The sequence below is a fragment of the Delphinapterus leucas genome, chromosome 20 (genome assembly GCF_059928025.1).
Source record: "Delphinapterus leucas isolate spDelLeu-1000000601 "Yukka" chromosome 20, BTC_Dleu_Yukka2, whole genome shotgun sequence".
NCBI classification, from domain to species: domain Eukaryota; kingdom Metazoa; phylum Chordata; class Mammalia; order Artiodactyla; family Monodontidae; genus Delphinapterus; species Delphinapterus leucas.
The window spans coordinates 47,341,930-47,358,037 of NC_143148.1; the positions used below are offsets into that span (position 1 = coordinate 47,341,930).

At 48.3% G+C, this 16,108-nt stretch overlaps 1 protein-coding gene, 1 long non-coding RNA gene and 2 other non-coding genes across 8 annotated transcripts in view; 1 reads left to right on the forward strand and 3 right to left on the reverse strand.

Moving 5' to 3' along the window:
* The window catches only part of LOC149744695 (protein VAC14 homolog), a 77,973-nt gene that overhangs the window by 15,428 nt on the left and 46,437 nt on the right, over positions 1-16,108 (forward strand). Inside the window, exons 2-6 of one of the 5 annotated variants that reach the window (XM_089902449.1) lie at positions 8,236-8,317; positions 10,894-11,271; positions 11,708-12,002; positions 12,558-12,667; positions 12,955-13,061. In XM_089902449.1, the coding sequence (XP_089758575.1) occupies positions 11,748-12,002; positions 12,558-12,667; positions 12,955-13,061 (472 nt within the window). In that variant the 5' untranslated portion in view covers positions 8,236-8,317; positions 10,894-11,271; positions 11,708-11,747. The remainder of the gene's footprint in view (positions 1-8,235; positions 8,318-10,893; positions 11,272-11,707; positions 12,003-12,557; positions 12,668-12,954; positions 13,062-16,108) is intronic. The other 4 variants (XM_089902452.1, XM_089902447.1, XM_089902450.1 and 1 more) reach the window with 4 other exon arrangements.
* LOC111171059 (uncharacterized) lies at positions 2,297-13,682 on the reverse strand. The gene is made up of 3 exons (XR_004022936.2): positions 10,610-13,682; positions 3,612-3,711; positions 2,297-3,220 (listed from the first exon to the last, which is right to left on the reverse strand). It is a non-coding gene; the product is annotated as an uncharacterized LOC111171059 (long non-coding RNA).
* Positions 5,514-5,584, reverse strand: TRNAG-GCC (transfer RNA glycine (anticodon GCC)). Its single transcript has one exon. It is a non-coding gene; the product is annotated as a tRNA-Gly (tRNA).
* Positions 6,221-6,291, reverse strand: TRNAG-GCC (transfer RNA glycine (anticodon GCC)). Its single transcript has one exon. It is a non-coding gene; the product is annotated as a tRNA-Gly (tRNA).

The following is a 16,108-nucleotide window of genomic DNA, read 5'->3' on the forward strand; positions in this document are numbered from 1 at the left end:
GGGCCCACATTCCCACATAGAAGATCAGGGGACCCAGGGGTCCAACCTCCTACCCCAGCCGAGACTTGGGCTCCCCAGTTTGCTTCCTGTGTTGACAGGTTCAGCACAGCCTGTCTTACCTCCCTTGGCCTTCTCACTTGTGTCTCTTTCTTGGCCCCTGTAAGCATTTGAGTTTGTGACCTTGGGTTTAACCTCTCTGTGCCTCAGTTAACTCATCTTAAAAAGAAAAAAATGCACATTGAAAACATGCTGAGTGAAAGAAGCCAGTCGCAAAAGGCCATGTATTGTATGATTTCACTTATATGAAATGCCTAGAATAGGCAAATCCACAGAGACAGGAAGTAGAGTAGTGGTTGCCTAGGGCTTAGGGAAGGGGATTGGGGGATATGGATAGTGACTACTAATGAGGTAATCTTTCTGGGATGATGAAAATGTCGTAAAATTGACTGTGGCGACAGTTGCACAACTTTGTGAACATACTAAAACCCACTGAATTGTACACGTGAATTTATGGCATGTGAATAATATCTCAATTTTAAAAAATAAGAGTGCCTGTAGGTTGTGTTACAGTTGAGGGAAGCACTTATTCAGTGGTCACAGTTACTGTCACCTGAGATCCAAACATGCCTCCTGCTGTCTCCTTTACAGTTTTTCCACTGATTATACCCAGTGGATGCTTAGTATATTTTGTTACTTAACTCACTCTTGGGCTTTTTCAGAAGCTCTTGGGCCTTTCCTCAGAGGCAGATGTTCCGCTTTTCCTGTTCAGTTATTGGAGACTAGTGAGCAAGTGGAAACCACATTACTTAAATACTCAGCAAAGCAGATGGAGGAGATGTTTACCTGCCAGCTTCTGTTTGGGAAATCACTGCCTGGATATGTTGCCCGATTACAGCATGTCACATACAGAACTGAGGTGGATCATTGGACTTGCCAGGGTAATAAAGGCAGCCCAAAGCCCAGGCTGAGATTTTTACAGCACAGGGACAAACACAACTCTGGATTATCTTTCTGTCCTACTTGGAGCAAGGAGCAAAGCAGGTTCTCAGTCAACAGTTAATGAATGAATATGATCGTGTATGCTGTGTTTAAGATCACAGTTTGTCTGATTGTGACTTTGCACTAATACTGTTACATGAGTATATGCAGTGCAGAACACATTGCATGCATTACCTTATGTAATTCTCTAAAAACAGTGCAAAGTCACAGCCAAGGCTGTCTCCGCTAAAGACACAAAAATGTGCATGCAGTGGCTGAAACCTCTGCCACCTCCTGGCCGGGCCATTTGGACATCAACACATGAAATGAGATAGGGCTAAACGAAATAATGCATGTAAAGTGCCTGGCACCCAGTAGGCATCCAACAGGTGGGAGCTTTGATGTTTGAAGAGAGGATAATGTAACATGGTAGATTTCAGACCTGGTGTCAGAAAAATCTCGGTTTGATTTCTGTACCTCCCATCCATAAGTTGTGTAACCTTGTATGTTTCGTAACAGCTCTGAGCCTCATTTCCCCCCATCTGTAAAATGGGTATTATAGTACCTAGCTCCGTGGCTTATTTTAAGGTTTAAATGAGATAACACGTGTAAAGCATCCACCACATTACCTAGCATGTAGTAAGTGCTCAGGAAATGGTTACTTCTTTCCTGCCTTAATGGTAGAAAACCAGCCCTAGACCTTCAACATCTCAAGTATGTACCTCATCTGTATGTACACCCGTGTGTGGTGGAGGAATGCTTCAGAAATGTCTAACACTAGACAGTGGCAAAAATGCATGGAGAAAGCTGCACTTCAGTTGGGGCCTGAGTTCTGCACAAGGGAAGTACCCTCTGTAATTGGGTGTGTGCACTTTGCAGCTGACGTGCTTTAAGAAGATGGGCGGGAGGAACTGGTGTACAGTTGAGGGGGCCTGGGCTTTGTAGGTGCCAAGGTTCAGATCCTCTGTGACCTCCAGAAAGGGACTTGGTTTCCCTGAGGCTCTATTTCAAATCTAAATGATGAGATGATAATAACTAACTACAGAAGGAGGTTGCTGTGAGGGATAACCAACCCCTGGAATACTTAGAGTGTGTTCCTGGGAAGTGGTCAGCTCCCCAGTCCTCATGCAGCCTGTGGTTGTCCCCGGGCTGCGTTACAGAGGCCGAGGGGCCCAGTGCGGGGCTGTGGTTTTGTTGCAAGAAAGAAAGTGGGGCGCAAGAAGATGGTCACATCCCAGGTCTCAGGTGAGTCCCTGGGACGGCCGCCGACTGTGGGTTCTTGTCTTCATGCAGGAAAGAATTCAAGAGCGAGCCATAGTAAACTGAAAGAAGGTTTATTCAGGGAGATACACACTCCATAGACAGAGTGTGAGCCATCTCGGAAGGTGAGAGAGGCCCCAGGGTATGGGATTGTCAGTTTTTATAGGGGTGGGTAATTTCATAGGCTAATGAGAGGCTTATTCCAGGAATGGAGCCACCGCCCACTTCTGGCCTTTTACTGTCCGCCTCGGAATTGACATGGCGCCTGTGGGTGTGTCATTTAGCTTGCTGATGTGTTACAGTGAAGCTGTACTGAGGCTCAAGGTTAGTAGAAGTCAGTCATCTGCCATCTTGAACCTAGCTGTTTCTAACCAGTTTATGTCGTGTCCTCAATGGCTATGGCATTCTTGTAAAGGTTGTGCCCTGCCCCGTTCCTGTCTCATTTGTGTTGCTGAGACGAGGCCCCAGGTTCTCCTTGGGTGAAAGACACATCCTGGCCTGTCTGTGGCTCCTTCGCAATCAGGGACAAGGTAGTCGGTGTGGCACTTGGTGAAGTTGAGAGCAGGGTAGAGAGCTTGGAGTTGGCCAGCATTGGGCGTTGTGCCTCCTGGGGAATGGGTGTCGCTGCCATCCTGCGACACCTCTGACTAGTTGAGAATGGAGGCTCTGAGCGATCTCTAGAGGATACTTCGTCAGCCAGAGTTTTTAGAGAAATGAAGTAGAAGCCGATCTCTTCTCTGGGACATAGAACAGCGATGCGTGTGACCCTAACGTCAGCAAAGGTCACCGGGACTTGTGATCTGGGCCAGATATTAACTTCAGAACTAGTTGAGATCCCCCAGCTGTGGCTCACAACGTGGAGATGAAAGAGGAGACGGGGTGTTCTTTTGAAGAGACACTAGCCTGGAACTGGGGACGCCCGGATTTCAAACTTCACTTCCTCTGCTTCCCTTTGTAGTTGCTTTTTCTCTCTGCCTGTGCCCTGTGGAGAGACCAGGTCCTGCTGACGGGGGCTATTTGGGGCACCCCCAAGGGGTTGGTTCAGCCCTAGGCAAACGCATGTCAAGTCACATCCTGGCATCGGCATCTGTCCCCAGCCACGGCCCTGGGGACCTGGTCCTTCTCAGTGTGCGTTTTGAGATCCTGGTAGTGGTGCCCTTTGTTCCTCCTAACTTGAATAGTAAACTAGGGGTTAGGCCCGTCCAAGTACAGTTCTGATTTACCCAACAGGTTAGGTGTAGATGAGCAGGCCACCCCTTGTCACCAGTACAGCAGCGTGGGGCTTTGCCCGTGTTTCCCTACAGCTTGCCCTGCGGCCCCGCCTGCCCGCACAGATGGGTCCCTGGGCAGACGCTTACTGATTCCTCACTTACTGTGTGGGGAGCTCTAGACGCGGGCAGAGGGCTGGCGCTCAAGAGGCAGAGAATCGTGGCACCAGTCTGTCCTCAGGGACTCTGGCCTGGAGCTGTGGGGCTAGAAACATGAAACACGTGAGAAAAAACCCGTGACATTCCATGGTGCAGTGCTGGGCACAGACTGCGGGGTGGCCGAGTCCTTCAGCGTTCAGAGGAGTGGTGGTCCTTCCTGGGACGGTCGGGAAAAGCAGGGGGCTGGATGTGAACTGGACTTAAGGCTGGCTAGGATGTGGACGGGAGCGGGAGCTTCCCCATGGAGTGGAATGGACAGGAAGTGTCCAAGGAGTAGCATAGCAGGGCCCAGTAAGAAGCCGTTACTGGAGAGGAAAGTTGTGCTGGGCAGCTGAGCAGTGAGACTGCAGAGGTCAGCCAGCCCTGTCTTGATCACCCTAACTGTCAGGTAGAGAGCGTGGGCTCGGGTCGTGGGACAGGTCTTCCTGCTGTGGCCCCAGGGGTGACCCACAGGGCCAGGCCCAGTGCTCTGAGAACTGGTGGTTTTGGTGAGAACATGTTCTCAGGGTTTCCCTCCACAGGGAACCACTGTTTGTCATTGTCTCGCTCTCCTGGACACTGATAATATTCTTCCTCCAAGAGCAGATAGAGACTTGGGGTTCCAGGCCCTCGGGAACTGAATGGACCATTGTATTTGTAGTGGCCTGGGGTGCCCTGAGTTGCGTCCTGGTAAGATTCGGGGTGGGGGGACCTTGCAGCTGGTGTAGAGCGAACGGGAATGTCAGGGGGTGCTGAACACAGATATTCCCCTTGCCCATCTCCTCCCCCTTCAGGAGACCCTGTTACACTTGACCGCTGTCACCCGTCGTTAGTGCCCCATTCCTCACACTCTCCCACCATTTGGTCTCTGTCAGCCTTTGCAGTCTTCAGAGTTCCCTAAACGCTGTTCGAATCCCTACCACCCACCGCTGCAGATCACTCGTACCTTCCGTGGCTGCTCACGGCCACCAGAAGCAAAAGCCACTTCCTTTGCCAAGCACGTGAGTGGGCGCAGCCTCTCTGGCCCTGTCACCCACGTCTCCTCCACCTGTGTCCTTTGTGCTGCCAATCCAAGTGCCTCTCTCCTTCCTCTGAGCCTTTGTTCATGCTGTTCCCTCTGTCCCGGCTTCCTCACCCTGAATGAACACCTACTGATCTTTCAGAACCCCTTTCAAAAGCTGACCCTCATGAAGCCACACCTCACTCCCTCCCCACGAAAGCTGCCGCTTGTGCTCTTTCTCGCCTGCCCCCTCCTCACCTTGCACTGTCCTCACCAGATTTTTTTTCTCTGTTTTGCATGAAAGTCCTTGAGGCCTCTCTTGTTTCCCCTCCACGGGATTCTGGCAGAGAGCCCCTCAGGGGCAGGGAATGCATCCCCTTTGCTGTCTCTCAAGTGGGGAGGAGGGCCCTTTCCGGTGGCTCAGGGACCTTTTGTGACCTGAAACAAGGAGACAGGCGAGGAGGTGGTTCCAGGACGGGCTGCCCTGCTGGCAGGGCTGGGTCTTTGCTGCCCTGCTGGAGCCTCATGAATGTCGTTACTCCCACTCTCAGGGCTACTCTAACACCGACAGAGCAGAAACACACACGGCCTGGCTTCCCCAGGGGCATCGCAGTCAGAGTCCCCGGGCAGCCTGTCTGGGCAGGAGGGGAGGCACAGCTGCTTGCAGCAGCTTTGGTGATCCCCACATCCTGGACTCCTCAAGAACAAGGGGACACAAGATCTAGGTCTCTGTGGTTAGGAAACAGGCGTGGAAAACTCAGGCTAGAAAAAAGTCATTCTAGGTTTTTCAGACTGTATCACCAATGCTGTAGGGAGTGTGAAATGTCAAATCCAGTCTCTTAGGATGATAAAAGAAAAAAGTTTGCTGCTGCATTGGCTGGGAATCGAACCCAGGCCTCCCGCGTGGCAGGCGAGAATTCTACCACTGAACCACCAGTGCTCCAGCTGTGAACAGCTGTGTGAGCACCTCCCTTTAACCCCAGTCGTCTTGTCTGTACACTGATTCACAGAATGGAAGGCCACATCAGCACAGCTGCAACGGCAGAGGCTTAGGCTTCAGAGCAGGAGAGAAGGCTGGAGGAGGCTGTGTGTGTGCGCGCACAAGCGCGCATGTGTGTATGTGTGTGCGTTACGTGTGTGCGTTACGTGTGTGCGTGAGAAGTTGATTTGCCTTCAGACGTCAGGACAGGAAGTAGAGTTCAAGTCGTTCCTTCTCAGTAGCAAAAAGCCCACTGAGACTCTGGGGACTTCCTCCTCTCTCAAGTGTGGGTCCTCCCATTCCACATTCACGTGGTGTGTTGAGCTGTTTTACAGCTCACAGGCTTCAGCACAGCTTCCTGCTGGAGACTGGCCAAGGCTGAGGGGGTGCAGCAGGAGTCCCCTTACCGGGGGAAGGGTCCCGCAGCCAGTGGTGCCTCTGTGGAGAAGCCAGCTGCTGTTCGTGCTCACGAAGCAGGGAAGTGCGCTCGGAGATTCGCAGCACCCTTGGCTGCTGCAGGCTGGGCGTGACTGAGGAGCTGGATCCTGCAGCAGGATCTCTGGGGGAGCTTGCCAGGAAGAGGCCAAAAAGCAGCACTGCATTGGCCGGGAATCGAACCCGGGCCTCCCGCGTGGCAGGCGAGAATTCTACCACTGAACCACCAATGCTCTGGCTGTTCTCTGGCACACCTGCAGGGCTTTTCTCAAGAGGCCGTGTCTGTCATGATAGTCAGAGAGCTCTGACACATCACTGGGCGTCGTCTGGCTGGTTTGTTCTGTCTGAGAATACCGCGGGTTTCTGTAGAGCCATCCGTGCTGTGCCTTATTACACTGCTTAGGGAGGGGGCGCTCATGGAACTGGCTTCCTCCCGAGGCCCTTGGTTCATCCACAGCCCTCAGCCCCCTGGGGTGGGCTTGGTGGAATCACACCCTATAAAGATCAAAGCAAGAGGGCCCTCACAGACCACCTGCATAGCCCCTTCCTGGAATCCCTGTTTCTGCTCCCACATCCGCCAGCTCAGGAGTCAGGCCTGTTTGATTCACCTGTGGCCACAGTCCCAGGCACAGAATAGATGCCCCCTACGACTTGCGGGATTGAATCTTTATCAAGCCCTGTAATCCCCATTGAACAGCCTTTTTACAGGAGTGGTCACAGCCTCACAGGACAGCACATTTAGTTAAACAACGCTAATTACTAGCAGGTTCCTGACACTGATCTGGAACCGCACAAACTAATTAATACCTTTTGGACTTGACTGTCCTTAAAATTCTTTGAGCCAGCTTGAGACCCCCATTTATGCCATAGGCGAGCAGTGTACCTGCTGTGATGGGCAGAGCAATTAGGCAATGAGTCCAGGCAGCTACTTTGAAAAGTCTGTGATCTCTAGGCCTCCCTCGTCACACCTTCAGCTGCTGCATGGGTCCTAGTCCCTCCCACCCGATGATGAGACAGTCTCCCCCTTCGCATCCATCTCACAGCTTTTTTTTTTTTGGAGTATAATTGCTTTACAATGTTTGTTAGTTTCTTCTGTACAATGAAGTGAATCAGCTGTATGTATACCTATATCCCCTCCTTCTTGGCTCTCCCTCCCACCCCACCCCCACCCCACCTGTCTAGGTCACCACAGAGCACCGAGCTGAGCTCCCTGTGCTATACAGCAGGTTCCCACTAGCTATTTTACACATGGTAGTGTATTTATGTCAAACCTTATCTCCCAATTTATCCCACCCTCCCCTTCCCCCACTACGTCCACATGTCCATTCTCTACATCTCCGTCTCTATTCCGGCCCTGCAAATAGGTTCATCTGTGCCATTTTTCTAGATTCCACATATATGCATTAATATTTGGTTTTGTTTTTCTGACTTCACTCTGTGTGACAGAGTCTAGGTCCATCCACGTGTCTACACATGACCCAATTTCGTTCCTTTTTATGGCTGAGTAATATTCCATTGTATATATGTACCACATCTTTATCAATTCTTCTGCAGATGGATCTTTAGGTTGTTTTCATGTCCTGGCTATTGTAAATAGTGCTGCAATGAACATTGGGGTACATGTATCTTTTTGAATTATGCTCTTTTCAGGGTACATGCCCAGTAGTGGGACTGCTGGGTCATATGGTATTTCTATTTTTAGTTTTTTAAGGAACCTCCATACTGTTTTCCATAGTGGCTGTATCAATTTACATTCCCACCAACAGTGTGAGAGGGTTCCCTTTTCTCCACACCCTCTCCAGCATTGTTTGTAGATCTTTTGATAATGGCCATTCTGACTGGTGTGAGGTGATACCTCATTGCAGTTTTGATTTGCATTTCTCTAATAATTAGTGATGTTGAGCATCTTTTCATGTGTCTCTTCGCCATATGTATGTCTTCTTTGGAGAAATGTCTATTTAGGTCTTCCACCCATTTTTTGCTTGGGTTGTTTTTTTGATATTGAGCTGCATGAGCTGTTTATACGTTTTAGAGATTAATCCTTTGTCAGTTACTTTGTTTGCAAATATTTTCTCCCATTCTGAGGATTGTCTTTTCGTCTTGTTTATGGTTTCCTTCGCTGTGCAGAAGCTTTTAATTAGTTCCCATTTGTTTATTTTTGTCTTTATTTACATTAGGAGGTGGATCAAAAAAGACCTTGCTGGGGCTTCCCTGGTGGCACAGTGGTTGAGAGTCCACCTGCCGATGCATGGGACACAGGTTCGTGCCCCGATCCGGGAGGGTCCTGCGGCTGGGCCCGTGGGCTGTGGCTGCTGGGCCTGCGTGTTTGGAGCAGCAGGAGAGGCCACAGCAGTGAGAGGCCTGTGTACCGCAAAAAAAAAAAAAAAAAAAATCCTGCTGTGATTTATATCAGATAATGTTCTGCCTTTGTTTTCCTCCTAGAGTTTCATAGTGTCCAGTCTTACATTTAGGTCTTTAATCCATTTTGAGTTTGTGTATGGTGTTAGGGAATGTTATCATTTCATTCTTTTACGGGTAGTTGTCCAGTTTGCCCAGCACCACTTATTGAAGAGGCTGTGTTTTCTCCTTTGTATATTCTTGCCTCCTTTGTCATAGATTAGGTGACCATAGGTGCATGGCTTTATCTCTGGGCTTTCTATCCTGTACCATTGATCTACATTTCTGTTTTTGTGCCAGTACCATACTCTCTTGATTACTGTAGCTTTGTAGTATAGTTTGAGGTCTGGAAGCCTGATTCCTCCAGCTCTGTTTTTCTTTCTTAAGATTGCTTTGGCTATTCAGGGTCTTTTGTGTTTCCATACAAATTGTAAAATATTTTCTTATTCTGTGAAAAATGCCATTGGTAATTTGATAGGGATTGCATTGAACCTACAGAGTGCTTTGCATAGTATAGTTATTTTCACAATATTGATTCTTCCAATCCAAGAACATGATATATTTCTTCATCTGTTTGTGTCATCTTTGATTTCTTTCATCAGTGTTTTATAGTTTTCTGAGTACAGATCTTTTGCCTCCTTAGGTAGGTTTATTCATAGGTATTTTATTCTTGTTGTGATGGTAAATGGGACTGTTTCCTTAATTTCTCTTTCTAATCTTTCATTGTTAGTGTATAGGAATGCAAGAGATTTCTGTATATTCATTTTGTATCCTGCAACTTTACCAGATTCATTGATTTGTTCTCATAGTTTTCTGGTGGCATCTTTAAGATTTTCTAGGTATAGTATAATGCCATCTACAAACACTTCTTCTTTTCCAATTTGTATTCCTTTGTTTCTTTTTCTTCTCTGATTGCCATGGCCAGGACTCCCAAAACTGTGGAATAATAGTGGTGAGAGTGGACATCCTTGTCTTGTTCCTGATCTTAGAGGAAATGCTTTCAATTGTTCACCACTGAGAATGATGTTATTATGTTGAGGTGGGTTCCTTCTGTGCCCACTTCCTGGAGAACTTTTATCATAAGTGGGTGTTGAATTTTGCCAAAAGCTTTTTCTGCACCTAATGAGATGATCATGGGGTTTTTCTTAAAACACTCTGACCACCTCTTCAAAACCCATGAGCAGCTTCCCTGTTACCCACGATGTGAGATCCCTTCTCCTGAATCTGAGCTGCTTGGGCCAGCTCATCCCACTTGATTTCCTGCTGTTCTCTGGACCCCAGGCAAATTTGGTTATTTTTCTCTCCTTGCCTTTGCCCACACATTTCCTCCTGCCCAGAACACCTGCTTCCTTCTCTCAGGGTCCCTGCCTCCTTCTCTCAGGGTCCCTGCCTCCTCTGAGGTCCAGCTCAGTTCCCACTCCTGGGAAGATGTCCCTGACCCCCAGGCTGCAGCTCCCCAGTGGTTATCTGGGCCCCTCATGCCACCATTGGCCCTCATGAGGCTTCTCACTGCAGAGATGCTGTGAGCCTCCGAAGGGCAGGGTGTCTTCACGTCCACTGGGCTCTGAAAGGAGACCCTGGTGCCTGACAGAGCTGGGTCTCCCTGTGCTCCCCTCCACTCGGGCAGGGCCTGCCTTGGGAGCATCCCCCCAGGGTGACCACAGGCGCTGCCTCCCTCAGACCCCTCTCCCTGCTAGCATCACCCCCCAGGTGGGCACCTTGCAGGCATCTCTACCCTTCCTGCCCTCTCCCTGCCGCTTCCCACTGCCTCAGCTGTATTTCAGGCCTCCCTTCCTGACCCTGATAGCTGCAGTGTTCTCCCTTGGAGATATTGCAGTCTCCCTCTGTCAAACCAGGCCACCCCCACCCGAGGCAGCCTCTCTGGTCAAAACATAGACATAAGTATGTCACCCCATTGCTGGAAACCTTTCACCAGCTCGTCTTTTTCTTTAACTGTCCCCAGCCACCCCTTCCACACACCAGACTCCTCACCCTTCCCTAAATATAGCGTGTCTTTTCGGGGCCCCCGCCTTTAGCCAGGCTCTTCCCTGTGCCTGAGGTTCCCTGCCTTCCTTTCTTTACCTGGAAAAGTCCTGGTAATGGTACTAAGATCTGACTCAGATAGCACTTCCCCGTCAGCCCAGGGAGACTTACCTGTGGCGTTCTTGCTTCTGTGGTGTTGCTTGTGTCATGTTGCTACACATACTTGTTTGTTTGTGGATCTTCCCTGTTGGATGTAGGCCCAGTTCAGCACCGTCCCTAGAAACAATGACACAGACACAGAGAACCACTTGGGTGCATGAACTGCTTGCAACACTGAGCAAGTATTGAATGAAGACGGTGGATCACTACAGTTTTGGGGCCCCAGCAGGTTCACTTGCATTCTCTCAGATTCCCAGAAGTGACACTGTTCCCCGCTGTTCTTCATTCCGTCATAGACCAAGGGAAGTGGAGACCCAGAAAAGGGGAAGGACCATGACCCAGCCAACGCCTCCCAGTCAGCAGCAGAACTGGGAAAGCCCTGCCCTGAGACGCCTGACTCCCAATTCCTCTTTCTAAACAGGTCATCTCCCTCCCTCACCCCAGCCCCGGGCCCCAGAGCCGGCAGCAGCAGGAGCAGCCTGATCCCGCTGGTCCTGCAGCCCCTCTCTGCTCCCTCTCCAGGCTGGTCCGGGAGTTCGTGGCCCAGAACAACACCGTGCAGATCAAGAACATGATCCAGACGCTGTCTCGGGAATTTGCCCTGTCCCAGCACCCCCCACGGCCGGAAAGGGGGCCTCATTGGCCTGGCCGCCTGCTCCATCGCGCTGGGCAAGGTGAGCCCTTCTCCTGGATGGACGTACACATCAGCCAGGACCTTGACCCTGACCCCTGAGCCCCAGCAGGGTGTTGCAGACTTGTGATTTCTTTATTGCCATTCTCTCCACATCTCAGACCTCAAGGCTGGCTCTGCGGCCTTGCACCCTGGGTCTTGATGCTCTTGGTAATTTAAAAAAAATGTTTCACTTACAGTTAATGGAATAGTGTACAGCTCTATGATGAGAGTATATGATGAGAGTATAGAGTTATGTCAACAGCAGGATCAAAATACAGAACCATTCTGTCCCCCTAATGTCCCCTCATGCTGACCCCACCCTGCCCCCAGTGACAGGGGCAGTTTATGCTCAGCTCACCAGGGCATTCGAGCCAGACCACAGAGATGCAGGGTTTTGCCTTTTGATTAGTTCTCTCGACCTTGATTCCTGCTTTCAGTGCATCCTTTCTGCTGGTCCTTCGGCCTGTGTGAGGAGGGATGCTCCGGGGGCCTCTCCTGCCTGACTCAGGCTCCGTCATCTTCCTCTGTGTCCGCCTGACCCCTGGAGCCAGCCCGGGCCAGGGATTCAGCCAGGTCAGGCAGCCCCCGCCCCCAGCAGGCAGCTCTCATGCCTTTGACCCACAGGACATCGTGACGGAGAGCAACAAGTTCGACCTGGTGGGCTTCATCCCCTTGTTGCGGGAGAGGATTTATTCCAACAACCAGTATGCCCGGCAGTTCATCATCTCCTGGGTAAGGTCCGGCCCCGCGACACTCCTTCTCCAGCTGTAAGGAGCCTCTAGTTGAGTGAGGTCTGCTCTCTGGCTCACCTGGGCACTTTCTGTGGCTGCCGGGATGCCTCACTGTTATCCCTCTAGGAGCCAATGACACCAGATAATCCGAAAACACATGTATTCAGCTTTGCCCCCAAAGCCCATCACGTTTGCCTCTGAAGAGGATGTGGTTCCTTCCTTGTCTCCGGAAACACCCAGATTTACCTTTGAAGCCAGCTGTGCTCTTCCAGCTGTCACACCTCTTCTAGCCTTGCCCACCTTTCCCATGGGTTCCCCTCCCGCACCCCCTGCCCCGCCCCCAGGCATCTGAACTGCCCTGGGGTTAAATTGCCGTTTCCCTGCCCATTGAACAGAAACAACAGCTACTAGCACCCGCTCCCCCGTGGGACACCCGCAGTGCCCTGAAAAGGTGCCTCAGCAGGGCCCCTTCTTGCTGGGCAGTCCGGAGGATGGGCGAGGAGATGCAGGTTCTCTGGCTGGTGACTTTCCCTGATGGTTTCCTCCCCTGGGGCAGATCCTGGTTCTGGAGTCCGTGCCAGACATTAACCTGCTGGATTATTTGCCGGAGATCCTGGATGGACTCTTCCAGATCCTGGGCGACAACGGCAAAGAGATTCGGAAAATGTGAGTGGAGGAGGAGAGGGGCAGGCGGCTGCAGGGGCCCCTCGGCATGTACGCGTACCCCACACCCAACAGACAGGCGGCGGCAGGAGAGCACGAAACTCACCGTCCTCTTCCTGGCTCGTGTGCTTCCTGCTTTGAGGAGCTAGGAGATCATCCACCCCCAGCCTCGGAAAAATGTCCATCTGACAAGTGTGTCCCACAGAGCACAGCAGAAATGGCACCACTGGTGGAGGCTCCTCTGGCTCTGGCTGCATGAGCTGTCTCCTTTCTCCTTTGCTCATTGGTAGGTGTGAGGTGGTCCTTGGAGAATTCTTGAAGGAAATTAAAAAGAACCCCTCCAGTGTTAAGTTTGCTGAGATGGCCAACATCCTGGTGATCCACTGCCAGACCACAGGTGAGCGTGTAAAGGCCCCAAGGCCACCACCACCTCCTCAGAAGTACCTTTCTGTCTCCCCATCTCAGAGAGAGTCCTCCTGGGAGTGTGAATCAATGTGACAGTGGGTCCTGGAGTGGTGGGTCCTTGTGGGAGAGATTCCAATTCTCTAAGAAAGGCATAACTAACCAAGTTCAGGAATTAAAAATGGGGGACCTTACTATATATCCTAATTCATGATTTAGCAATCCATAGTATACTAACAGTGTTCTCCTTATGGCATAACTTTTTACTATATAAACAATATATGATGCTTGAGTATATAATTTAGAAAAACAGATACCAAAATAAAATACAGTCCCACAGCTTAGGCAAAAGTGTTCCTCAATTCTTATAGAATGTAAACTACAAAACATTGAAAAATTAGAGAATACCAACATAAATGTAAAAGACATCCCACATTTATGGATTAGATGACTTAAGATGACAGTACTTCCCAAATTGATCTCCATATTCAATTCAGTCGATATCAAAATAACAGCTGCATTTTTTTCAGAAATGTTTCAGATCCTAAAATTCATATGGAAATGCAAAGGATCCAGAATAGGCAAAACTACCTTTCAAAAGAGGAAAAAAATTGGAAAATTCATACGTCCCAATTTCAGAACTTACTAAAAGCTACAGTAATAGATGGATAGATCAAACAGAACTGAGAATCCATAAATAAACCTTTACATTTATGGTCAGATATTTTTCTTAAGACGTGCCAAAACAATTCAGTGGGGGAAATTAGTCTTTTCAACAAATAGCACTGGAACAACTGGATACCTGCATGCAGAAAAATGAAGTTGGACCCCCTCCTGCCACCATACACACACAAAGAAAAACTCCAAATAGATCACAAGCCTAAGTACTATATTTAGAACTATATAATTCTATTTAGGGGTAAATCTTTATGACTTTTGGCTGAGCGATGGCTTCTAAAATATGACAGCAAAAGCACATGGGACAAGACAAAAGGAAAAAATAGGTATTTGGAGATTCATCAAAATTAAAAACTTTTATGCTTCAAAAGACACTATCAAGGGACTTCCCTGGTGGTCCAGTGGTTAAGACACCATGCTTCCACTGCAGGGGGCACGGGTTTGATCCCTGGTCCAGGAACTAAGATCCCACATGCCACACTGCATAGCCAAAAAACAAGGAAAAAAGCAAAAGACACTATCAAGAAAGTGAAAAGACAGTTCCACAAAAGGGAAGAGAGTATTTGTAAATCATATATCTGATATGGGGCTTGTATCTAGAATATATAAAGAACTCTCATTACTCAGTTTTTAAAAATGAGATCTGAATAAACATTTCTCGAGAGAAGATATACAGATGGCCAAAAAGCACATAAAAAGGTGCTCAACATCCTTAGCCATCATGGAAATGCAAATCAAAGATACTGTGACATACCACTTTACATCCATTAGTATTAGTATCAATGGCAAGTATCAAATAAAATAAAAAGGAAAATAACATGTTGGCAAGAACGTGGGGTAATTAGAAACCTTATACACTGCTGGTGGGAATGTAAAATGGGACAGCTGCTTTGGAAAACAGTCTGGCAGTTCCTCAAAAAAAAAACATTTGACCCAGCAACTCCACTCCTAGGTATATATCCAGGAGAAATGAAAACCTATGTCCACGCAAAACCTTTTACATGAATGTTCATAACAACGTTATTCGTAATAGCCAAAAAGTAGAAGCTACCCAGACTTCTGTCAACTGATAGAATGGATGAGTAAAATGTGATATATGCCTATAACTAGGTATTATTTTACCTTTAATCCTGTGAAGGACCTGATCAGATTGGTTTCTTATAAAGATTTACTATAGGATCAATGCAGATAATCAGTTGCGGGGGTGGACAGGGAGACACTTAGAATGGAGACAGGAGGGACATCCGGAGATTGCTGCTATGTCCCAAAGATGCCTGAACTAAGGTAGCAGCAGTGTGATAGGAAAAGATGGGACAAATTTGAGAGATGTTGTCTAGAATTAATGGGCCTCAGCAAGTAATGGAGGACAAAAGAAAAGGGAACGAGGGGAGTCACAGCAAGCTCCTACTTCTCAGGACGCCACTCAGGCAACATCACCAGAGAGTAAAAGCTCCCAAACCGTACAATATCAAGAGTTAATAAACTTCCAGAAACTCTCTAATAGAATAGGCTACAGAACCAGACTCCCTGGATTCAAATCCAGCTTCTCCATTTCTTGTGTTGCCTTGGACAAGTTACTTTACATTTGCAGGCCTCCGTTTCCCATCTGTACAGCAAAGATAATAATATCACCTATTCATAGAGCTGTGCGGATTAGACAGTCAATACATCAATACATAGAGACACTTTTAAATATTCTAGATGCATGCAAGTGTTCCATTAGTATTGGCTCCTCTTATTAAGTCCCTACCTTATCAATTTGCAGCAAGCCTGTCTCTTTACCGTGACTTCTAAAATTTGCACAGCACCCAGCGTTAACTGATGTAGCTTATATCCTGTGAACACCTGATAGGCAGAAAAGAGTCTCAAGCTGTAGCAAGGTGAACTTGCGGACCTATTCACCAGTAACTAGCTAACAAATATTAACGACTCCATTGTAAAAACAGATACATTTTGACTTACGATATGAAGGGTAAAGCCTCAATACGCCAACTCCATTTCCCTTGACTAGTAGCCCTCCATCCACATAATATGTGTGTTTACTGTAATGACTGACTAACTGCCTTTTGCGGAAACTGTCAGTATTCTGCATACACAGCATCTAGAAGGATTAAGCAGAACACTAGGGAATTAAAAGATAAAATTAAGTGAAAATAAAGAAAGAAATAGAAAGATGTGTTCTAAATCCCTAGAAAAGGGTTCTAGTAAACTTTCAGTCTTTTTCCCCCTTTTTTGTTAGACTAATATTAGAGTTCTGTCCTTTAACTGTCAAATGGTTTTCCAGCCTACAAGTAATCTTTCTTCACAGAGGAGTCTTTTAAAAGTTATAAATAAAATATCCCAAATACTTTCTTTTTCTCACAG